At 45.1% G+C, this 26,304-nt stretch overlaps 1 protein-coding gene across 1 annotated transcript in view; it reads left to right on the plus strand.

Moving 5' to 3' along the window:
* USP38 (ubiquitin specific peptidase 38) overlaps positions 1-26,304 on the plus strand; it is a 132,124-nt gene that overhangs the window by 6,691 nt on the left and 99,129 nt on the right. Inside the window, exon 2 of the mRNA XM_078676867.1 lies at positions 12,840-13,565. Within this exon, the coding sequence (XP_078532993.1) occupies positions 12,884-13,565 (682 nt within the window). The 5' untranslated portion in view covers positions 12,840-12,883. The remainder of the gene's footprint in view (positions 1-12,839; positions 13,566-26,304) is intronic.

The raw sequence follows: 26,304 nt of genomic DNA on the forward strand, positions 1-26,304 counted from the left end.
GCTAATGCAACAAATGTATGGGCCGTCCCCCCGACTCCCTTCTTCATCAGGTTCAGAGCATGGACAAAGCAAATACTCCACCTATGGGGCCCTGTATATCTTTCGTGTGACTACAAGACTGCATAAGAGCATGGTAATTATCAGGGCGAGTATTACAGTATGTCATGTCAGTCTGCCATTCAGATACCATCAGCAGAGGTCCTTTCAACCAGCACATCGCAACCCTGCTTCGTGCCAGTAAAAGGCCAAGTGGCACAAGTATCCTACTAGTTTTCGAGACTCCCGATCATATCCCCGTAGTGCCAACAATGGAGCGCACCTCAATACTTTGTCAGTGATTTCTTCCAAAAGTCTAAATATCTCAATTGATAAATGCCATAACAGAACCATGCCATATGCACGGTCAGCTTCCCCTGTGCCACAGTGAGGACATCTGGAATCCTCTTTTAAACCATACCAATGTAAGTGGGCTGGGGGTATAATATACCCAATGAAAAAATGTAAAATGTATTAACCGGAGGTGTCCGTTCAAAGATATAGTATGAATAACTGAGCAGCAGTAGACCCATTGCCTATCTGTGATTTCTATGTCTAGTTGATCCTGCCTGTGAGCTTTAGAGGTATGTGAGAGAGGAAATCTCAGGAGGCTCAGTTGATGCACCATTTAGCAATGTTCGCCACACATGGTGGGCACGATAACAATGAAATTGGGTTAGCAAAGTTGGTGTCTGTCTGCGAGCTAACCTTATCCCAATCATGAAGCATCTTATCTTCAAAAAGATCCCCCAGGGGCCATGTCCTTCATACTCTCAAAGCCTCGGTTGCAACACAACCTCTGCCAAGCGGAAACCAACCACACCATTGCAATGGCAAATTTGGAGAATAAAGCAAGGTCGCATTCGGTGTGGCTTCTGTTTTCTTTAAAAGGTATCATGTGGTACCCTTTGGATCTATTACATTATGTCAGTGCACTGGTTTACTTAGTAAGGCAAAAGGAAGCGAACATGTGGAACATCCATTTGACCATGTAACCAGAAAAAGGAAAACATAATCTGCGCTACTCTATACTATACTTCAAAATCTGGAGCACCTATGACACCTGCCGGGTAAGGGTAAGGGTGGCCCATTGTACACAAGCCTGTTTGCTGGCCCATGCCAAACGAAGAATCAAAGTGCTCTAAGTTCGAAATAGTGCACCCGTATGTTGATGAATAGAAGTAAAAAACCTGGGAGTACTATCATTTTCATAATGGCTATACGGCCAATAAGTGAAAGAGGAAGATTTATCCAATGGTCCACTGCCTCAGTGAGACGCTGAAGGCCTTACCATAATTTTCGCGCTGTACCACCTCTTGATGATCAGTATATATCATTATGCCTAGGTAATGTATCAGATCCCTAGTCCATTTCGGGGGAAATTCCGCAGTTACATATTATCAATAAGAGGAAACATAAGAGATGTGTCCCAAATGTATCTCTAACCCAGAGTGGCCACTAAACCACACTGCCTTTCTGAGAACCGGAGCTAGTTTCCCGTCAGGGTCACGGACCTATAATAGTGTATCATCTGCATATGCAGAAAGTATTAAGTTGTATTCCAAGAATCATATACCTTGGTGGGCATGATACTCTTGCAGCGTACAAGCCAAAAGCTCCGCTACTAAAGCGTATAGCAGTGGGGACAAGGGGCACCCTTGACTTGTGCCCCTAGCAATATGTTTGTCATTAACTCTCCCCTGGGCTGTTGAGTTCTTATATAAGACCTGTTTTAGTTTCTAAAAGACATCCCCAACACCCACTCGCCGCAACACAGATAGCATAAATTCCTACTCAACAATCCGCTCACCGACCGGCCGGGCTTCGCTCCGCCGGTCCACATCACCTGACTGCAAGTCCCAGGAGCCTCAGGGGCTGAACGCGCATTTCCCACGCGCCAGGAGGCGCATAAAGACTCGCCTGTTGCAGAGTCCCTTGGTGTCCATTGCTGTGTGGTTTGCCTTCCTCGCGGCCGGGCTTAGCTCCGCCCCCCGCCCTCACTGACCGGCCCGGCTTCGCTCCGCCGGTCCACATCCCCTGACTGCAAGTCCCAGGAGCCTCCGGGGCTAAACGCGCATTTCCCACGCGCCAGGAGGCGCATAAAGACTCTCCTGTTGCAGAGTCCCTTGGTGTCCATTGCTGTGTGGTTTGCCTTCCTCGCGGCCGGGCTTAGCTCCGCTCCCGCCCACCGGCCGGGCTTCGCTCCGCCGGTCCACATCACCTGACTGCAAGTCCCAGGAGCCTCAGGGGCTGAACGTGCATTTCCCACGCGCCAGGATGCGCATAAAGACTCGCCTGTTCCTTCGTCCCGCGAGGACGCGCGAGGGACGCGCTGGGCTACGCCCGGGCAAAGGGCGGGCCCTCTGTGGCCTGAGGAGGCCGGGACGGACCACCCCGCTTGGTTTTTCCACAAGAGGAGGTAAAGAGACTTGGACTCCATACTTCGTGGTCTACTTAATATTTGATTTTATTAACGGACTTTGATTTTTGTACTTTAAATTTCCTGAACGTGTCGCTGCTTGGTATTACCAATATACATCTTACTCATAACCAAGCCACATTATGACTCGTAAGGGGGTTAACAGAAATGTCATCCCTCAGGGGGGTTCACGCCATGGGACACAAGTCCACCACCTAAACGGGATAATATCGCCCACTCCTAGTGAAACGAATGGAAATAATTCTTGCCAGCCCGTAGATAGTATACTCAGTCTAGACTCTCCTTTACTAACAGCCGGTATTGTGCAAAGCCTCTCACTGGAAGAGGAATTAAATATCCTGTGTAAAACTAGGTATGTCCCAGTGAACCGAGATTCGAAAAAATTAGTGCCCTACTTTGTCACCCCAATAGTATCGGTACATTATCCCCTAATGACTGCCCGCTGGAACACCCCCTACTACCTCAAAAAGTTAACACCCAAAGTTTAGTACTCCCCCAGGTTTCATCCGTTAAAAGGAAGTACGATGGGGATAAACACAATGGGAATCACCCAAAGCTACAAAAACTGTCCGTAAGCCCCTTACTTTCCACCACTAACTCCCCCTTAACCTTAGAGGTTGCAGAAAAATTAGACCACTCAATAATTCCCTCCCAGTTAACTTTACTGTCCCAGATTGAACTACTGATTAAATCTATTACATCACCGTTGGTGGAAAAACTAAACACCCTAGGGGACAGGTTGATGAGACTAGAAGAAATGATCAAGGCCAACCTGCCACCCACTAAAAACTCTGTAACATCTAACCGCTCCCAGCCACCTGCTGCCCCCGAAGTGCCTACGCTAACTACACAAAGCACTACTGACCAAATTCAGCCACTAGCCCTTAATACATCAGCCCGAATGTTCCTAAAATCCCTCTAAACCCGTTTTAGCACGGCATACTGCTCCTGGAGCAGAGTTTAATAAAGCACCTTACATACACTTACCACCGGAGGCTGCCCCGTTTGTATATGTCCTTTCAGGAGTACCAGCACTTACTCATGGAAAAGTCGAAAGACAAGAAGATCTACTAAACAAGGTTATGTTTTGGTTAACAAAAAATAGACCCCTGCCAACCGACCTTAATGGAAGTATAGTGAGTGTCAGAAGGGTGGGCTGGCTAGGTTCTCTCCCAAAAGACATTCCTGGTGATCTAGTGCTAGTTAAATTTAGGAACAGACATATTGTCCCGTATCTGAACACCTGGCAGCCACAAGTAGGTGACGGTCCTATATCCACCTGGGATTTACACGACTTTTACCCCTGTGTGTCATACCACCCTCTATCAAGACCAAAGACAGGGTATAATTACTCGATGGGTAGAATCGCCTGTGTATTGAATGGTAGTAGCTCTTCCGCTTCTAATCGATTCGAACAAATGTACAATAGCTATAAGCATGGAAAGCTCTATTAATTTGCTCCTAGCAAGCGACAAGCTGATGTAATGGTAGATCTGTGAATGCTAATCCTATGAAAGGCACGTAACAATTATGAAATTATTCCCACAGGCTGGGCCCAAGTTTTTAACTTGTACATACTTTGTGATACTGCATGTTTTGTTTCATGACTGTTTTTAACTGTACGCTTTTATGATTTTAAAACCAAATCGAATAAAGCAAAACTGAACTACTCGACAGTCAAATGCTTTTTCACCATCTAAAAAACAGCCATGGCACGCACTTTAGGATCAATACGTGAAACTGTACCAAAGAGGATACAATGGTTATATATAAGAGCTCTAGGAGGTATTAAACCGGCTTCTTCCGGGCCCACAATACCTCTTAGCAGGGGCACTAGTCTATTAGCTAATACTTTTGCAAACAATTGTGTGTCCGTATTTAAGAGTGACTGTGGCCAATATGAAGAACAAAGATCAGCCAGCTTGCCACATTTAACCAACGTAATCAGTAATGCCTCATGCATAGACAGAGGCATGGTGCCACCGCATATTGTCTCCTCAAAAAGTTTCACCAAATTGGGTTTAAGGTTATCTTGGTATGCCTTGGAAAAAGTCACTGTTAGGCCTTCAGATCCAGGTGCCTTGCCTCCTGGCATGTCCTTTAACGCAGCCGCAATTTCATTAGGACAGAGAGGTGCCATTAGCCATTCTGTATGTCCGAAAGCCACTTCATTGAAATATGTGCCAAATAATCAGTAGTTGCCTGTTCATTATAATTAGTGCAAGATGTATATTGCTTAGTATCATAATTATGGAACCTTTCTGCCACCTGAGCGGTACCATGTATAGATAGCCCATCCTCATCGAGGACAGATAGTATTTCGGAATCTTCGTGATTCAGTCATACCAGGGCCGCCAGGGTGGCACTCAATCGGTAACCCTCCCCGTAGACTCTGGCAGTAGCACACCTGTCCAGATGCGTTATCTAATTCTGCGCTAACTCATTATACTCCTTTATTTTGGCCCTGATTTGTGCTAATAATTCAAGGAGCTAGTCAGGGCAGCAGTTGGACCGTAATCCCTACAATAGGGGCAGTGCCTGCTCAGGCACCGCCAATAGGGATTACTGTGCCAATTTTCCCCTGCCTTTTCCTGGCCGTCCAACCGCCATTAAATGGCATACGCAGATGGACTTTTTGGGGCCCCTAGCAGGCACAGTCCCCCCAGGGCCTCCGCTATGGTGCCCCCCTAAACATCCATGCACTTCGTGGTGCCTGGCACACGGATGTTTAAAAATATGCCTTTTTCAATTGTAGCTTGAGCTTCGGACCTTTTTCGTGCCTGAGCACAAGTGGAACAAGCATTTACAATGCAACGGTTTCGCCTTTGGAAAAGTTAGAGCTATTGGCAATGTAAATGACAATGCCATTTATTTATCTGTTTTCAAAACCAACACATAAATACAAATTTTGTCATTTACAATGCCAATAGCTCAAACTTTTCCAAAGGCGAAACCGTTGCATTGTAAATGCTTGTTTGTTGTTGAGAAGGAGGGGACTGCTCATGTACCTAAACATACCCGTGGCTGGCACAGCAGCCTACAAGGGCTAAAAAGTTCTGCCACCTAGAATTTGCCTTAGGCTAGAGTCCTGTGAGATAGTTTGCAGTAAGGTAAACAAAACATGCTACAAAGTGTTGCTCCGGGGAAGTTTTTTCTTATTAGTTAGTGAGAATCCAGCAGTCACCCCACCCACTGGCTAGTATATACTACAAAGGTTTCACCTCACTCATAGCTCATCCGAACACCCTGTGGACCGGTTGATGAACAGAAGACAACTGGGCTTACTTTAGAGGATTAACCAACTCCCACTTGTGCCCATGACTATGAAGTGGTCCCCAAGGGTCAGATGACTACGGAGACACACCAAGCTGAAAGAGGCCTTTTTCCTGAATTGCAAACAGACTAGTGACAACTGGAGCTGGACTGTGCCCTGCTGGTGGCTTCTGCTGCTGTTGGTCCTGACCCCAGAGTGATGTCCCTGAGGTTCTTAGAGCCTTCGAAGTAACCAAAAAGAGCTGCTCTAGAAAGTCTGGAAAGTTGGGACTGAGAAACTATTTGGACTTTCAAGACCTCCAGAGCATCAACGGTACCTTACAGCAAAGGTGTTTTATTACAAGTGGACACAGCTTCATGCTTGCCCCACTGGAGCATTTTGATCTCCATAAAAGATGAAATCCAAAGGTGGCATCCATACCCTGGCAAAAACGCACAAAGGATCTGCTTGACTCAAGGACTTTAGAGGCTGAGAAATTCGAATTGTTTGTGCTCTGAACATTTCCCTCTGTGAAATTTTAATTTGACCCACTCAGAGCCTTTTCTGCCAAAAGCAATAATTTCAGTGGGACCTCGTTCAACAGTAAGCAGGTATCAGGAGGTCTTCATCAGGTGCAGACTGCAACCTTGAACCACTGGAGGAATTTGACTTCTATTTCAGAGACTACGTAAGAAAGTAAAAATTGATGACCGAAGACACGCTTGGCTTATCTGACCGATGCTCAATCACAGTCTGATTGGAATCGCGGCTGGGCCTCGATCAAGCGGAAACAGTGAATTTCGATTTGTGCTTTTTGCCTTAAATTGTTGAAAAATCACCTCTCTGGTTCCTCTTATTGGTTTGTTGTTGTTTTTATGCCATTTTGCTCATAAAATATTTCTTTAGTTTTAGAAATTATCAGTTGGATTTGTATTTTCTTGTGTTTTGGTTTTGCAACTCTTTTGCAACAGCTAAATACATTGCACATTTTTTTAAGAGAAGCCTGTCTGCCCTAGCTACCAGGGGGTTGATCCAGATTTTAAATATATTGAAGCTGTTTTACCCAACCAAGTGTGTGACCTTATTCCTTGTTGTAGACTTATATCCACTCCTAATTAATAAACACACTTTTATATAGTTTACATAAAACAAATTATAATTCACATTTCTTACTTAATAAATGTATGACTACTGCCAAATAGAAAAGAAGCACCTGTGCTATCAAATGGATTGTGGAAAAGCAGGTTGACACTTCATTGTTAAAATATAAGACAAAGACATTCTATAGAGATTTAAAAGTAACGTATAATCAATTAAATGCGCACAGTATCTAATTCCACAATATGTGTACATACAAGATGATTGTTGTTTAAAAAATAATTTTCTCTTTGAAATCCCTTATATTTCAACAGGGTTAGCACCAGTTCTAAGGTTAAACATTCGATGGACAATGTAATAGACCTACCCTTTCTCCGTCTTTTCAAGAATATACACAGTAGGGGACCTCATGGTCTTATCCCTTTATATTATTTTATTAAGAAACCAAATTGGTCTGGTTTCATTATAGCTTTCTTGTATTGCTTCCAACTGAAATCGAGTAAATCTCTTGAAGCGGACAGATGCCACTCCTCAGACTTTGCAGGCAAGTATGGCTAGGCCAGAAAATTCACACATTTCAGCCATTTCTAACAATATTCAGGGGTGTTAAATGGCATTGTGCCCCTCTATGTGGAAATGGTCTTCTATCATATAGTAGTCTGCTCCACATTAATGTTCTCCATATCAAACATGCCACCCTAATGTCCATTGCACAATAAGTAATTCACTTTGGCCTACAAAATTGGGCATTCATTTGATACCTCCTGTTAGTTAACGTTATGCAAAAACAACAGTTGATGGACAGAATGCAGAAAAATGTCATAACGTTCACCCCAGTACAGACATCTGGGTCTAAATCCATCGTTTTGTTGCTCACCATGCCATTCCAGCTTGAACCCAGCCATATGCAAATCAGTCTTTACCCTGTGCCCCATGGGAACAGACCAGACTGATCTGTCAAGCCAGGTCCTCCCTGGACTGGAAACAAGCATCCTATACATAACATAAAATTATAGAAAGGAAAAAATTAATTTTGGGAATGTTTTTACTGGGGAGGTTCAGAGTGAAGCCATGGACAATTCGAGTTTCAGTCTTGTGTATTTGATGTCATTCAGGACCACCTCGGTAAAAAACATCTCCATAATTCACTTTTACCCTTCAATAAATCTATAGGTTATGTATGGTTCTCAGCGAAAGCCTGTATCGTTTATATCAGATGCTGAATTGCATAATCCACTGCTGTGACATAGCAATAGTTGAGAACAAGACAGGTCACCCACCGGCTGCCTGAACATGACGCAGTGGCAGATGGTGCAGCGCTACCCAGACTCGCTCCTGGAGGGTGCATTGAGTGGCAGTACGCCCTTCCTGCTGGATGCTGACGGCCACCTCTTCTTGGACCATGAGGGACTGCTCTTCAGGCACGTCCTCAACTTTTGCTCATGGACAGTACAGCTATGACTTTGAAACAGACTGCCCCCCTCCTCCTGACTCTCTTTCTCATTTCCCTCTTTAGTCTACTTTCCTGTCCTGCCTTCCTTTCCCTTTCTTTCTGTTCTCCCCCCTCTTCCTTCCCCTGTCCCCTGAAAACCTGCCTGAACTATGGCAAGAATTCCCTGCTCTGTAAATATGTAATATGTATAATCCTGAGTGAATTTGCAATTTGTATATTTTTTTTTATCTCTAACCACTAGTATATGGAGTAGTCCTTTGTACTTACTACCATTCCTACGTGATTTTAGAGTTTATCTGTTTGCATCTCTTTCTTGAGTGACTTTACAACTTGTACATTTGCAACGTTTCCCTCCTTTCAATCCACTTGTGTGTATATATCTCTTACCACTAGTATATGTAGTAGGCTTTTGAACTTACTACCATTCCTATGTGATTGTAGAGTTTATCTGTTTGTATCTTTTCCTTGAGTGACTTTACAACTTGTATATTTGCAATGTTTCCTGTTGATATCTCCTTTGTAGCTCATGTAATCCAAAGTCCTAATGAAACGCAACTGGTTCTTTTGTAAAGCGCTCTGACACCTTCGGGTAATGTTTGCGCTATATAAAATCTCAATAAATAAAAAATAAAATAAGAGCCTTCCCGGACAGGCTGAGAGGCCTGCCTGGAGCCTGTCAGCGCAGGTCTGCCTGTCTGGTTTGCCAAAGGAGGGGGAAGGAAGCCAGAGAAGGTTTTTGGGGTTGGTTAGGGATTGCAGGTAACGTTTTTTTTTGTTTGTTTTTTGATACAGGAAAGGCTGTGATCTGTGTGGCTCTCCCATTACCCATCATAAGATTATATTGTATCACCTTTCAATATCACCAGGAAGTCAATGACATACTCTGCACTAAAGGGTGAAGTATATTTAATAGACTTCACAAAGGTCTTTTGGTTTGTCACATCCGCAAAGAACAATGTTCTTCTCCTGCCCAATGTTACTGTGTATAGGAAAACTAAACAAAACGTAAAACGTTATTTTCCCATCGTACAGTTTGGCTTCTGTTTGGCTTCTATCCAGTAGAGACATTAATATCATTCTTCGTGATTTACTGATGAGAAAAAGCCTTTCATTTCACTTGGTAGCAATTTCACTCACCATATTTTCTGCTGGACACGCAAATTCTCATGTCAAGCGTACAAAATATTAAGTGATCAACAGTGTGTCCATTTAAGATCTCAATAGAAACAGCAAGAGAAAGATGAAATAAAGAGTATGTGAGAGATAACGAAACTAGTGTGGGAACCGGGGGGGAGGGAAGAAGAGAGAAAGAACATATTCTGCCAATGCAATTCAACAAAATACATTTTCTATTCAGAATTCACATTAAAATATACATATTTTTCATCAGCACATATGTTCCCAGTTATTTCATTCAATGGGCGAGTAGCTCATTCAATGAGTTTTGTATACTCCTCTGCATCTGCAGTAATTTACCTTTTGAGATTCTTAATGCTCGATTACAATTTCCAGATTTCAAAAGCGAAGACGGGAATGGCTAGCGACTCAGGCTTGACTTGGGACTGAATAAGGTTTTCATATATACAGCTCTGAATCTTTTGCACCAAAAAAAGCCGAAATACAAGTTCTTCTAAGTAGAGAGAAATTCGGGAAGTGGTACACGGCTGACACAGACAACTTGAGAAGGTGTTCTTGGGAGGAATGCTGTTTGACCGAATTATTAACATTTTAGGACTTAGTCCTTTCATCAGCGAGGCAAAATATTTTAAGTTTACCATGAGAAGGCATGTCACCAATGATGCAGTGCTCCATTCGTGGACATTTCTTTTGAAACCTACTGCATCTTGGGAGCTGCATTCCAGGGTGGGAGAGTTGTTCTAGCAGCTGAACTCACACCCCAAAAAAGAGTGACGCTGAAGAAAAATCCTAGAGGTGATGCTCAGCGTCCTTCGTGACATCTAGCCATCTGGTAATCACAAGAATTTTAACTTTTGTCTCAGTCCCTCCCAAACCTCAGATTCAAAGTCCTTAGGTTCTTACGTGAGTAACTCATCATATCAAGAATATGTACATTTTTATTCCGTGATTTTTGTATCCTTGTTTTACAATTGTTAAAGACAAGACTACAAGTCCCAGAATGCAAAGAATAGGCTTCTCGTGCATGGATTTCGAGAACCTTGACATATGCAGTAGCTATGTCACCGTTAAGTATTGGAACGCATTCTAAGTCTACACTCCCGTTAGCTCAAATTAATACCCATGAACTATTTCGAAACTGACGTATTTCGAACATCTTATCTACTGAATTATCAAGTGTCCACTAAATTACCTTTTAGGATTATTAAAAGTATAACAAGCCTTTCCTTTCAGGACCAAAATACACTAAGTAAAGTTGACCTGAAACACTTAGAATTTGGACTGCCTCGGTAAACAATAATAATTAGAATATGAACACTACAGCGCCCATACCGTGGTGTTTTTAATCATTCCAACAGTTTCTCTTGCAGACCGTTAAGCGATTAAAATGTGCACGGTACATGAAATATTCCTTGTAACGTTTGTCACAAGAACGTAAAAAAAACATTTCACGAGGAAATGCATTCCGGATAGTAAGAAGAAAACTTTAAAACACACATTTTCGAAAAAAGGGTTTTTGTTGGTCTTTAAAAGGCTTACCTACGTTTTCAAACCGGGAGCTTAAACCAGCTAGTAGCGACGCACGTTGAAGCCAGGTAGGGCGGTAGCCGTTAGGTAAACAGCTGCTTTGAATAGGAGAAATTACCAGGAAAAGAAAACAAGTCAGGTCCCGGGCCGGCAGCCAATGACAGCGCGGCCCGGGAATGACGTCAGGGGGGTGTCCCGGGCCGGCAGCCAATCACAGCGCGGCCCGGGAAATGACGTCACGGGGGTGTCCCGGGCCGGCAGCCAATCGCAGCGCGGCCCGGGACAAAGGGGCGGGGCTAAAAAAGCCCGAGAAACGCCCCCGAATCGCGTTTTCCCGAGACAGCGCGATTGACAGCCTCTGTCTCCCAATGGCTAGCCTCCATTTATGGAGCTAGCCAATGAGAGACAGAGGCGGTGCCGACATCCATACTCTTGACAAAAGTTTTCGATCTGGGAGGGGCACTTCGTGCCCTCCCCAGGTCGAAACCTATAAAGGCATATTTCCGACTGTCGTGATGGGGGTCGCATTGGAATGTGGGAGTTCCACTCCCACTACAATGACTGTCCGACACCTGTCCAACCATCATCGTAATGAGCCCATTGACTCCTTCTTAAACCCAAAACCTTTCACTTCGTCAATGCTCGGTTAATATTTTTCAGTTTTTGCAATCATATGCGTTTCCCCTTCAGACAGTAGCAATTTTACAGTTTTTTTATTTTTACACTTTAATGACTATTGCATGTGTGCACAAAAAATGCAACTTTGCCAAGGCCAGATCTTTTGCTTTTGCCAGTGCTTGTTTTAGCATGTTTTCAGTTTGTCATCAAAATTAACATATTACTTGACAAAAAGCCAGCTGGGAAACTGGATGCACCACGAGGTGGAGTGATTGAAATAAATGTTTCAGCTTATTTGCTTTATATAACTGGATTTAGGACAGCTTTCTAAATATAACAAATTCAATTTCTTAAGTTTGGTGATAAATATGGGTTGAAGTTGGGACTGTTAGCTGTATTGAAGCTGTGCTTTAGTTTTACTGATACACACAAGGCACAATAGCTGACTCTAAGGGACTGCACAGGGGTGTGGCAGACCCTGTCCTGCTCTTTAGGCTTGTGTGCTGTCAAATCTAATCTCCAAAAAATCTCAAGAACTATATTAAAAAGTAAAATTGAGAATATATTAGGATCCACACTGGCCATAAATAAGAGGACTCGTTTTGTTCAGTGGCACACACTAATCTTTTTAAATAGCCAGGGTTCACAATCTGAGGTACATTTTGCCCACTAAATATTGTAAGAACTGATGTGATTTAATTTACCCTTTGAACATAACTACATACATAGAATAATCCGCCGGCTGCTCTACTTTTAGAATAAAAATTTAGTCTACAGAGAAACAATCTTGCACTTATCTCTACTCCTGCATCGCCCGCCCTCAATTTAAGCAGCACAGACACAACAGAGGTGCTGTGGTACTGATACTATTTCTCCTGGACCAACCACAAAGGTTAGGCAGACAGATAATTACATTGACAAAACGCCAGCTACATAGAACACACATCGAATATTAAAAATGAAGTAACGTCCCAAAATCTGCATGTTATGTTAATTACTTCTCCTGCTAAACATTGCCACGTTTGACCTGCCAAAATGTATTGAAGGATGTGTCCTTTATCCCTCCCTGACCCTACCAGGTGCGATAAATTCCATACATCTCTTGATTTCGACCCTTGCGTAAGCATAACATGGGGGTTTCTGTAGGGGTCCGAATTTTCTAGTACACTGTTAGTAATTCCCTAAATGTCAAATAAGCTTGCTTGACCATTTTTTCGTGTTTATGTATCGTTGGTAACAATCTTAACCAGATTACTTGTTCTCTTGTTTCCTTTTAGATTCTTGTTTCTGCTTTTGTGCAGTTTCACATTGATGAGTCATAATGGACAAAATCCTGGAAGGCCTTGTTACGTCGTCCCATCCTCTCAGTTTGAAGAAAGTGATTGTTAAGAAGGTGGTGGAATCTGCGGAGAACTCTGTCAACGAGGACCAGTGCAAAGCAATGTTCAACCTCACTACTCGGCTTATCCTTGAAGGGGAAGACCTTTTTCAAAAACAAGTTGGCCACCAGGTGCTCGAGTCCTACGCCAGGTACCATCGCCCAGAATTTGAGAACTTCTTCAACAGGAACTTTGTGCTCAATCTTTTACAAGATGGTTATCGATCTGTGGATCGTAAAGATGTTGCTGTAGTTGACTTTATCCACAGTGGACTGAAGCTAATAATGAGTTGTCCATCAATCTTAGATATTTTCACTCTGCTTCAGGTAGAAGTGTTTCGGATAGTGTGCGAGAGACCAGGGCCTCTGTTGTGTGCCAGAGTAAGTGACCTGTTGACTGATTTTGTGCAGTGTATCCCCAAGGGTAAATTTTCAGTTTCCTTTTGCCAGCAGTTGGTGAGGACTATTGGCCATTTCCAGTGTCTTTCTACAAATGAGAAAGAGCTCCGGGAATATGTGTCTCAAGTTACCAAAGTCAGTACTTTACTCCAAAACATCTGGAAAGCTGAACCATGCACACTGCTTCCTTCTCTGCAAGAAGTCTTTGCAATAATTTCTTCTACAGGTAAGCCTTGGGTCCACCAAATATTTAGATTTTACAAAAACAAAACACAGTGGGCGAGCAATAAGCTTTGTATTTATGGTTCATAAATAATATTTTAAATTGATGGTATTTGCAAATTATTTCATCTAGAACTACATCATTCTAGTGTTTTAGAAACCCCATTGGATTTTGGATCCGGGTACATCCACAAGAAGTTTTATTTTGTTAATTTTTCAACACAGATGAGAAAACGCTAGGGCAAACACTCTTTCAACCGTGAGGTTACTGGTAAGTGTACTAATGTTGACCTTTAGCCACTTTTTATAAAATATAGCAAGTTCACATCGTCTTTCCAGTCTTGCACAGTAATCTAGATGAATGGTAACTGGAAGTGGTTATTCACTTTTGACTTGCCTCCTAAGAATACATGTCTGTTCTTCCTCTCAAGTAGCCTGTTTTTGGAATATGCAGTCATTTGTAAATATAAAATGGATTTGAACGAAGGTGTAAATACTCTTGTTCCTGTGGGTGACAATTTATGGCAGCTTCTCATTACATAAAGATCGGAAAATAGCTTCGCTAATTATGCTGTGATCCATGTTCTATCCGGCTTTGGATTCCAGCAACGTTCTAATTTTGCCAGTGTCTGTAAATCTTTATAGAATCTTACTGGGACTTTAGCAAAATGGAATTACCATATTGAAATCCGAAACACTCAACCATGAGTGAGCTATTGTTTCTGCATTCAGATTCACCACATGCGAGAAAAATTGACTATTTTACAGCCTGGAAAATCTGGCCTGTTATATCGTTATGGGAACAGTCTGCGTTATGGACTGGGCCAGTTTTCCTGTCCTACTAACTGTCAGCCATAGCACATGTTGAGCAAGTAATGCTACCTGTCCGCCCCAGACATAAGTCTTTCCTGCCCTCTCCCTCCCTCCTTCCTCCCTCTGCCCTGCCAGAGCAGGTCGTAAATATGGGCGATAATGCCACAGATAAGAGTATACTGTGCCTAATTCCACCAGGTAATATCAGGTCTGTGTGGTTATTTCCCATTCAGTAGTTTAAACTCATAATTGCATGGTATTGATTGTCTGTTACCACAGTGCACCTGTTTTTATGGGTGTAAATTTACCACTTTGCTAGTCCTTGCGACTCATTGACTGGAAGTAGACGTTAAGTGGTATTTGCAGGTTTTGATTGCGGTCTGTGCACGCACAAACTTACATGTTAATGGCCTGTCCATTCTCATTCCACATTGGAAAAGGTTGGAAAGTTGCTAAAATGTATTGACTAAGGCAGGAGCAAACTATTTTTATGGTGAAACAAAGGGAGTGAGGGCAAAGTGAATTTGCAGTTGGTCAGCAGATTTTCACATGAGCTAATATGTGTGCATATTTGCTCATGAGGAAAAACAAATATCATAAGTTTGCTCAGAAAACAGTTTCCAGGACCAGTTTTTTTTATAAACTAATGTGTACTCTTAAAAGTAGTAAATCTACAGTAATGTAAGAACATATATCTGGTGGGTGCTCCTTTTGACCATTATTTTTTCCTAAAAAAAGTTGACGTGCATCAAAAACACTATAGCAACAAAAAAAATTCATATTGCAATTTTTGGGGTGTGTACTTTTTATTTGTAAAGCAATCACCAATCTTGGTTTCATGATTCTGCAAGTATTTGCATATAACCTGGCAGCAATCTGGGAGCATTGTACGTATCTTGTTAAACTTTGCGAGCATCAGCACATTTTAATGTTTGAACCACCATCCGTGATGCAACCTTAACTCCCAGTTCACTTAATCTCATTAGAATACTCTTCTTAATAGCAAAAGATTTTGAATCAATAAATCATTTGTAATTACAAGTTTAAACAACTTATAAGTAGGGATGTGTATGTTTCTTTAGTGTCAGGAGCACTTCTTTTTCACAGATCCATACTGTGGTGGTATAAACTGGCAGACAAGAGTTTGTGCTGCAGTGACTTGGGCCTACTTGTCCAGTGGACAAAATAAATATAAAAACCTTTTGCCCTTGACCTCCAAACCATTTATCATGTGTGGATAGGGCACAGGAGGGTGGCAATACCAGTTCCACACCCCTACTGTTGAATTTATTAGAGATTCCTTCCCTACAAGGGAGTTCGACCTGTGTACTAAACTGCTTCTCAACATGTGTATCTTGATCGTTTATGTTCAGAATTGTGCACAAAGTACCCCACAGTAATCGTACCACTACATACAGAGGATTTATTAAATAAGAAGAGCAGCAATATTGCCAGCTGTAGTTGAATCAACAAAGGGTGGCAAAACCTTTCTTTTTCCCCTCTCTCCTCTTTGCTGGATTCCCTCCATTACGGTCGCTCCCCCAGCCCCCTGCTCGCACAACGGAAGCTTTCTCCTCGCTGCTTGCCTTGCCTGCCCTGATACCTGCTGCCTGCCGCCCCGTTACAGCGCACTGCTCAGATCTCAGCGCTTGGTATCGTTTTAGCTCGCATTACTTTATTCTAATTTGTATACAGCCACGAACTGCATAGCGGCTGATGTAATTACTTGTGAAGCGTTTTTTTGTGTACTTTTGTGACAACATTGCATTGAGTCGAGCTCCGGCTGTGCCCCAGTTTCGATTTATCACCGGGCGGCCATTTCAGTTTGTATTTACTTTTACCCGTGTCTCCTCCCAGACCCCGCCTCCCAGCTGACCCTCCCACGCTCCGCCCCCCTCCACTCTCCAATTAAGGCAGATGTCCCAACGCGCAGCGTCCACGCGCTACGGCCGCGCCGAAGGTGCGCCAAAGGTAAGCCCGTCTACGCCCGTCCGCGCCTGGACCGCGCCGAGCGCCAGAACCCCTGGCCCCCGTACCACCCACCCCACCCGCATTTCTCATGACGCCTCCACCCTCCTAGCCCTAAACCCCGGCCGACTCCCCAACTGCGCCCAAGCCGCTCCTGGACACACCCATGGACCCTTCTCTTGCAACTACTGTAAGTACGACGGCACCGAGACCAACTGCTCATTCACGTACAACGAACTGAGCTCCGACACTAACCACCTTAAATGCATCCTGCTCAACACCTGCTCGGTCCACAGACACGCCATCGACCTTTGGAATCTACTAGACACTATCTCTCCGGACGTCGCCTTCCTAACAGAAACATGGATGAACGCCTCATCAGCCCCAGACATCACCATTGCCATCCCGGACGGCTACAAGATCATCCGTAAGGACCGCACCAAACAAACAGGAGGAGGCATCGCTATCGTCCATAAGAATTCCATCCGCATCTCAACCAGCTCAGACGTCAACCTCGCGAGCGCCGAACACCTACACTTCCAGATCCACACCGACCCCAAGACCACACTCAGAGGCACCCTCCTCTACAGGCCTCCAGGACCCCGTGCACAATTCAGTGAAGACATCACTGACTTCATCACCCCACACGCCCTCCCCTCCGAGGATTACATTCTATTGGGAGACCTCAATTTTCACCTGGAAAAGAACAACGACAGCAACGCAACCACCCTTCTGGACAATCGCGCCAACCTCGGACTCAAACAACTTGTTAATACCCCCACTCACTACGCAGGTCACACACTCAACCCCGTCTTCACCTCCAGCAAACATATCTCCTTCAGTCACACCACAATTCTCCATTGGACGGACCACAGCTGCGTTCACTTTTCCTACAAAAAGACCACAACCCACAACCATCCTCAACCTACTCTGCGAAGAAACTGGAACAAAATCACCACCGACCAGATCTCCTCATCGCTTCTTCAAAACCCCCCTGCCCACTCTTCGAACCCCAACCAAGCAGCCATTAACCTCACTCAATGGCTAACCAACAGCGCCGACAACCTAGCACCTTTGAAAAAACGTCAAATCAAACTAGGCAGCAAAAATGCTCCCTGGTTCAACGATGATCTTAAGAAATCCAAGAAACTCTGTCGCTCCCTTGAGAAGGCCTGGAAAAAAGACCCAAACACCAGCACCAGGGACGCCTTCAAAAACGCCACCCGCATACACCACCAACTGATCCGAAATGCCAAGAAAGCCGCATTCAAAGACCGACTAGACAACAACGCCCACAACAGCAAGGAACTATTCAACATCGTCAAAGAATTTACCAACCCCTCAGCCAACTCCAACGACATCACTCCCTCTCAAACCCTTTGCGACTCCCTAGCTTCGTTCTTCCACAACAAAATCGCAGACATCCACAACAGCTTCAACAACCAACCCGGAGACCAACCCACCCAACCTTCCGCCGTACCTTCACCCCCCTTGAACATCCTTTATGACTGGAACACAATCTCCACTGAGGACACCATCCGCCTGATGAACTCCGTCCACTCAGGATCCCCCACAGACCCATGCCCTCACCACATCTTCAACAAAGCAGACTCCATCATTGCACCACACCTCCGAGACGTCATCAACTGCTCCCTCAACTCCGCCACCTTCCCGGAAATCTGGAAACACGCCGAACTTAGCGCCCTTCTGAAAAAACCCACAGCTGACCCCACCGAACTCAAAAACTACCGCCCCATCTCGCTCCTTCCTTTCCCGGCCAAAGTCATCGAGAAAGCTGTCAACAATCAGCTCGCCGCCTTCCTTGAAACCAACAAATCCCTCGACTCTTCACAGTCCGGATTCCGAGCAAAACACAGCACTGAGACCGCACTCATCGCAGCTACAGACGACATTCGTACTCTACTGGACAATGGAGACACAGTCGCCCTCATCCTCCTTGACCTCTCCGCAGCCTTCGACACAGTCTGTCATAGCACCCTGCTACAACGCCTCAGAAACATCGGAATCCAAGGAAAAGCACTGGAATGGATCACCTCGTTCCTTACCGGAAGAACTCAGAGAGTCCGCCTTCCACCATTCAATTCAGAGGCCACTGAAGTCATTTGCGGCGTGCCACAAGGATCTTCACTCGGCCCCACCCTCTTCAACGTATACATGAGCCCCCTCGCGACCATCGCACGCCAACACAACCTCAACATCATCTCCTACGCTGATGACACTCAACTGATCCTCTCACTCACCAAAGACCCGAACACCGCCAAAACCAACTTACATGAAGGAATGAAAGAAGTAGCCGAGTGGATGAAGAACAGCCGTTTGAAATTGAACTCAGACAAAACAGAAGTCCTTCTCTTAGGTACCTCGCCCTCCGCTTGGGATGACTCTTGGTGGCCAGAGGCCCTTGGAAAAAGCACCCATCCCGACGGACCACGCACGGAACTTGGGCGTCATCCTTGACTCCTCACTCTCGATGAACAGACAAGTCAACGCCGTGTCATCATCTTGCTTCAACATTCTTCGCATGCTCAAAAAAACATTTCGCTGGATTCCCACCGAAACTAGAAAAACGGTCACCCACGCACTGGTCACGAGCCGCCTGGATTACGGAAACACCCTTTACGCCGGTACCACCGCAAAAATTCAGAAAAAACTCCAACGCATCCAGAACGCATCAGCCAGACTCATACTAGACATCCCGCGTAAATGGTATTTCATATTTTTCTTTTCTAAAAACAAATATGCATTAATCGTGGGAACATACACTATTAAAAGTGTTATGGCTTGCATAGTTGCAGTAGCCAAACAAGAATAGTATCTTTAACCCCTTGCGTGTGTCGGACGGCCGTCCGACGTCACGGTGGGCGTGTGCGGAGGACGGCCAGGGGCCGTCCGAACCACGCCATAAATCACCCGCACCGTGGCGGAATTTCCGCCGCGGTTAAAGGGTTAATCAACCCTCCCCCAACCTTCAAATTAATCATCATATATTTCCAACAAGTACTGGCAAAGCCAGCAGGTTTTGCGTACAAGAGCTTGCCAATGTGTTTTAGCCATGCTGTGAAGCAGTGCATCTGAAAGTTAGGAAAAAAAGTGATATGTTGTGGCCAACGCTTACAATTTTTTTGAGGGATGGGAATGAGAGGGGGTGGTGGTGAGCAGCAACGAGGGACGGGGTGGGGTCATTCAACAGATAGCATGTGAAGGAAGACAAGAAACAAAGCAACACAGGACATTCCCAAAGGAATAAGAAGCTGAGTTGTACTGTCGGTTATCTGAAGTTATGAACCTGATTGCTGAAAAGTAAAGAGATTGTAACACGTCCTGTAACTCAAACAGAGTTGATTTATGACAGCCCTGTTAATAGTCAGGTCTGGGATGCCAGTGTATTCTGCAAATCAGGATGGATTGGGATTGCTCTATGCTGCTGGTAAGCAGAGGTGCATCATAAGAGACCTGTGAATTACTTTAATTAAGTGCACGAGGCACGTCAGAGTGGAAGTACATTGTGAGATCTCTGTGGTTGTCTCAGCAGTCGTCTCCCTCTGCATGTTAGCATAGATATGCATTATAAAAGTTTTAAACTGTAGTGTATGGATCAATACATCGATAATACCAATAATGTTTATTTTTCAGAATGTCTTTCCTCCCTTGGGCACCCCAAAACCCTTTACCTTCACCCACCCTACGCCCCTGCTTGTTACATTACATTTTTCTATTTGCTACTGCTAACTTGCAGTATTTTAGAATCGCGCACCCTATATCACGCTAAGACAAGGCCCTGGCCATTCACAACTTGAATGTTCCTACAATATGAAATTAAGTCAGCAGGCACTGAAGCACTTGTAAGATCTATTGCAGAGAAGAGAACCCCATGGACATTAATGATTCAGGAAGACTGGAAGGAGGCCAGGAATGAATTTTGGTGAAGGGATTAAAGTAAAAAAAATGGGGAACGGGTTAGGTAAAACAAGATATATAGACACCGCAAACAGCTCCACCTCTTAACACTTTAGAAACTCAAAGTTTGTATGAACACCATGTCGTCTCATTGATTGGCTGAAAATCTTACTGATCCTGATATTGTAGGCAATTCACCCCCCCACCCCACCCCTAAAAGCCCTCCCTAAACGATTGGATACCTTCTCCTAATTTTTAGGCATGATGCATTTTTTGATATTCAATGTACCACATTTGCTAGGGCATTTCAGTAAATGACCAAAGCTGTGACCATACAGCTTTCAGTAGGTAACACAAGTTTTTAACCCTAGTTATACAAAAATATGCTCCAAATATTGTTACAAGAGCATAATCTTAGCTGTAGGTTTGACTGCCAGACATTTTGACCGCTCTCAAAGATATTTAACAAACCCGTACATGTTTTGCCCAATTTGAGAATCGTTTGTGTGATGGAGTGACATGCCTGTTTATCATTAATTTTACTTGATGGTGTGTAGGCTGCCACACATAGCTTCTGGATGCAGGTATTAACAGAACAAAAGCAATATCAATAATGCTCTATGGGATTACATTATGGGTAGGGTGTGGGTAGGGCCACCATTTTAAGTAATGCCACCGACCCATGACCGCCAGGGGACATCTCGGATCACCAAGCTGTCATCGCATTCCTAAGATTACCGGCCATTAAATCCGCTTGTTGCTGATACACTCGTATCCCCATGATTTATAAATGGTCAGGTTGCCATGTTATGGAGACACTGTTGAGTGTGAAAGCAGGATCCGGGCACACGAGAGCAAATGGATAGAGACATGATTTAGTCCAGTTATCCGGCAGACCAGAGAAGGCAGCTAAATCGAGCGTTTGAGCCAATAGGTGGGGGGTGGGGATCAATCTCACGCCCGAATGTATAAAAGGAATGTCTGCATATAGTGAAATTAGGTATGTGTCGTCTCTTAGGGGGATACTTCAATCCGCACTTTGTGCAAGAATAGCAGCAGCGAGGGATTCTATGCCAGAGAAAAGAGCAGTGGAGAGAGTGGACAGCTCTGTCAGGTACAGTGGGCTACCAGGATTCGACCAGAGATGTAGGGGCCCGTTTTCACCGTGTCGGTGCTGTGTAGAGTAATCGAACCAGGCGAAGTAATCTACCCCCAATACCGTACCGAGGTAAAATGGCAAAAAGGAATTCCCATCCCCAGAGAATCCAAGGCCCTTTCATGGTCAAGAACCAAACACCCGGAGTTTGGCCATTGGAGTGTGGAAGGAGTGGAGACCTGGAAATAATGTCCCAAATTCAGTGAAGTGTTGCAGGCTGGAACAAAGCCATTCTGATCTGAGTGGACCAGGGACGGAACTGTGGGCCAGCTGATCGTTAAGTATCTTAGCTTGCACTTGCAACCCAGGGCGCTAGGATCTCTGCCAGGCTTAGGCAAGGAGATTAATACAGCCTCATGTAATGATGATGGGAGAGTGCAAGCCGTTGGGGCGTCTGATTAAAGCATGTGATTGTGGAGCTAATGTTTAGGCATAAGCCTTGTAATATTCGGCAGGTAGGCCATCGGGTCTAGGGGTTTTGCCTGATGCAAGGGCTCTGATGGCCTCACGGGTATCAAAGAACGTGTTTGGTTCATTTAATGTTTTGTGCTTCGCAAGAGTGACAGTGGGCAGTTTTATTTGAGACAAGAACATATTTAGATGGATCTGGCTACGTTGGATAGTTGCCTCGTAGAGAGACCGATAATGTCGGGTCATTTCAGTATGCATTTCGTGTTGTGTGTGGAGGAGATGTACCGTTTAGGCTTGTAAGGTGTGGGTAGGGTGTCAGTGCTGCTCCTGGCGTATAAGCCATGCTTGCAGTTGTCCCACTCCTGACGTATAAGCCATGCTTTCAGTTGTCCCGCTCTATCTAATGCCGCATGAGTGCGAAATGAGTGTGCTGCATAATTTTAAGCACCGTAGGTTCTCCAATAATGCAATGTGTTCACTACTCCTATAATTGTGGCTGTGTCACTGCTTGCCCCTCAAGCTGTAAAAGCTTGCGTTCAACCTTGTTGATGGCATCGTCCGAATGTTTGTGGCTGTTCCTGGTAAATCCCGAGCTGTGCCCTCTGATGGTTGCCTTAAAGGCTTTCCAATTGAGCAGCTTATTTGTTGAGCCACTGTTGAGTTCAAAGTATTCCGCGATTGCAACACCAAGGGACTCCGGAATTGTGGGTTTCCAAGGCTGCCAGTTGGAGATGCAACATAGGAATGGCTGCTGGGCCTATGTCCCACACTAACTACAGGGATTTAGGGTTGTGGTCCGAGTCTTTGCAGGCCAGATAGTCGATCTGTCCAATTATCGGAATGAGGGCGGTTGACCGTACAATGCAATCAATTCGGACATGCAAGTCATGTTTCAAAGAATAAAATTAATATATCTTCATGTCAGGGTTGCGCAAGTGCACCATATGTCTATAAGGGACATGGGGTGGAGCCAATTACTCAATGCCTAGGTGTTGAATGTGGCTATATTGCGTGACAGGGGTGGGAATGAGCAATCTAGCATAGTGTTGAGGACAGAGTTTAAATCGCCGCCTAATAGCCATGGGATCTCACTCGATTAGCTAATACACCAGATACTTTGTGTAGGAACGAGGTCTGGCCTGGGTTGAGAAGCTTAGAGGGCTCCCAGCAGGATCTTTTGACAATTTAAGTGACCTCTCAGAAGCACATACCTGCCGTTCGCGTCCACCACCACCGTATCCGCCACAAATGCGGTCCCCAGTTTTTCCCAAGCTGGCACTCCCTTAGCATAGGAAGAATTGTCAGTGACAAACACCTGGCTGCGCCAGCGAAGACATTAAGTCTGTGAGCGTCAAGTGTGTTTCCTGCAATAGTGCTATGTGGATGGATCAGCGTTGACGGTAGGAGAATACAGAGTAGCGGTGCAGAAGTGTGGCCATTCCTTTTACATGCCTTTTACGTTCCAGGTGATGATGTTAGTGTAAGCAATGTTAGGGATGAGACATTATCTCGACTGCACCATGATCGCGCTCAATTGGAAGAGCCCACTGCCTATAGGCGTGCCAGTGAGCTAGGGTATTTAGGGGGCCAGACAGTTCAGGGCAACCCATTAGATCCGAAAAGAAAAGTAGGGGAGGGGGAATAATCCCAAATCATGTAACATTATTAATGCATATGTGCCACAGGGATGCGCCCAAACCATTCAGCCTAACTTTGGCTACTGCAGAGTGTGTCGGCTAATCCAAAAAGAGCTTGAGTAGCAAAAACTAGCATCAAAGGACTCCCTATTGCGCTGTGGGCAATATACTTGCTGCACTTAGCCGGAGTGTTATTCCGTGTTGGGCAGCAGTTCTACGTTTTGATTGCGTTGTGCATCTATCGTTACATTATCAGGATAAGATGTCCATTGGGTGCAGTTCTAGGGTGTTACGTGAGAGCTACAGGTCTTTAGTGGGTCGCAAGTGTGGCAGTCCTGGCCGCCATTTTGTGTTTTATATAATGTCATCCGCCATCTGTAACATCGTCTGGTGGAGTTGGTGAATCCACCCCACCCCGACGGCCTAGTCGCTCCTGGATTTTGTGGAGCTGGCATCTTAATCTGAGTTTAGGGTGTGTTTTCGTATTGCAGCTGCTACGTGCAAGGCCTGTCGCCGCTCCAAGATCCTTTGCGCCAGGATCGGTACGACCCTTGGCTTATGAGGGCTCCTGGCACGCCCACCACAAACAAGACGCCGGCCCTCCATATAATTTAGTTTCCCCTCTATTTTGGCAGGCGAGGGACCCAAAGGTGCAAGGCTAGTGACCTCCATCCAGTCCCAAGCGTCCTACGAGGAATCAAAGAAGCAAGTGGTGCCTGACTATTACTCGGAGGCACGCAGAGAATTACAATCAGTAATGTACACCCAGTTCACAAGGTGGATTTTGACTGCCTGAAAGGAGCTCCTTTGTTGTTGTGCAGATACAGTGTAGTCTGGAAAGAACATAACCAAGGGGCTGTTCACCTTGACTTCCTGCATTTTGCATGTCTCTCGTGGTGTTGTGCCACGGTCTCTGTAGTTTAGTGAACCAAACAGGAAGCGCCTAGTTCTAGCGCCTGGTGGCGGTCTACATGTCGGCAGTTGGTAGGCATGTTCAACTGTAAAGAAAGGTGACTGTGCAGCATCAGGCAATAGCGCACGATTCCAGTTTTCAGTATAGGCCACCGCATCTTGGACCTACTCGCTCTCCAGCAGACCCATCACCCCAATGTTATTTCTACATGAACCGCCTTCGGCATCTTCCACTCTATGCTCCAAGGCGGTTATGCGTTCTTGCAATAATTGTATTATTGTTGTATTCTCACAGGTTGCTGGCTGCAGCTCTGCTAGCGCAAGTTCATTGTTGTGTACCTAGCCAGCAAGCTTACGGTGGTCCGTACATAGGAGAGTGAAGTCCGCAGTCTCTTTGTCTCTCTTGCTTTCTAGTAATGTGTGCGTCAGGTCAAGAGCAGTTCCAGTTGTCTCCACTGCCTGTAGGACAGTGTCTAGCTTTTTTTTTTTTTTTGTTGAAACTTTTTATTGAAAATAAAAAGAAGAAAACAGAAAAACAAAACATGGCAAGGCAGTACAATAGAATTGTGTCACCATTCGGCCCGTGGGGGGGGTACAAACGGAAATCAGATATTGTTGCAAACAGTAAATCGAGGGGAGGGGGGGGGGGGAAGGAGACCAGAAGTATACAAAACATCTATAATCCTGCGGAGGAACCATCAGGTTGGGAGGAGGGCAAGTCAATATCACAGTCCGATATGGGGGGAGCACATATATCACCACGGTATGTGTTCCACTGAGTCCAGATTTTCCCCCATTTGCCAGGTGTGCCACGGGAAACATAAACCGTTTTTTCTCGAAACATGCACCAATCCATGTTTTGTTTCCACACTAGGACTGTCGGAGGCCTCTGGGCGCCCCATAGCTGGACAATGTCACGCTTGGCGATCATGTTACCCAAGGTCGCCCATCGAAGCTGCGCCAGATTATAATCATTCGGTTCCCAGACGTTCAGCAAGCATCTCCGTGCTTCAGGCATCAACCGTACACCCGTAACCTCACTCATTACCGCATGCACGCGATTCCAATAGTTCAACACGGCCGGACATTCCCAAATCATATGGAGAAATGTGGCCACCATGCCGCATCCACGTCTGCACAATCCATCCGTCGAGAATCCCATTCGCACCAGACGCGGACCAGTCACATACACCCTATGCAGAATTTTGAGTTGGACAAACCGAAGGCGTGCCGGGATAGCCACTTCTTTCGGGGAAGAGATCGCGGCCTGCCAATCTTCATCATCGAGCTCCAGACCATCGCTGGTCCACAACCCTCGGAGGCCTTCCAATAAGTCAATCCTAGTATTAATCAGTTTTTTATAAATGAGCGAGATGGTGCTATCAGGGACATGCCCATCTAGTATCCTATCCTCAAGCGGGGATGCCTCCGGCACGTCCAAGCCTCGGGGAAAAACAGACAAGATTGCGTGCCGGACTTGTGCATACCGAAAGGATTCCCTATCATTCAATCCATATTCAACTTTCAATTCCTCAAAAGTTTTGATCCTACCCTTGATCCACACATCATCGACCCTGCTGATCCCTATCATGTCCCACCGATCGAATCCCTTCGATTGCCAAAGGGAGCCAAGTTTCTCCGAGGCATAGAGTGGAGTAGCTCGGGTCGGCCTGTCAGCCCATCCCGTGGCCTGCCCACTTACACTCACCAGTCAATATACAGCACTGGTAAGCCTTATGGTGAGTGCAAGAATTGCGCTGGGGCAATCTCCCTAAAACTGCGGAAAAACCGGGACACCCACAGCACCACCCCTTATGTTCAAGCTGTTTAATGTCATCCCCATTGTCTGGTGGTCTGTTTGCAAGTTTTAATTTGTATTTATGCCAGGCACGTGTTCCTGGTTTGGTATGTGCATCCAGAGTTGCAAG

Source organism: Lissotriton helveticus, chromosome 2_1, assembly GCF_964261635.1.
Source record: "Lissotriton helveticus chromosome 2_1, aLisHel1.1, whole genome shotgun sequence".
Classification (NCBI taxonomy): domain Eukaryota; kingdom Metazoa; phylum Chordata; class Amphibia; order Caudata; family Salamandridae; genus Lissotriton; species Lissotriton helveticus.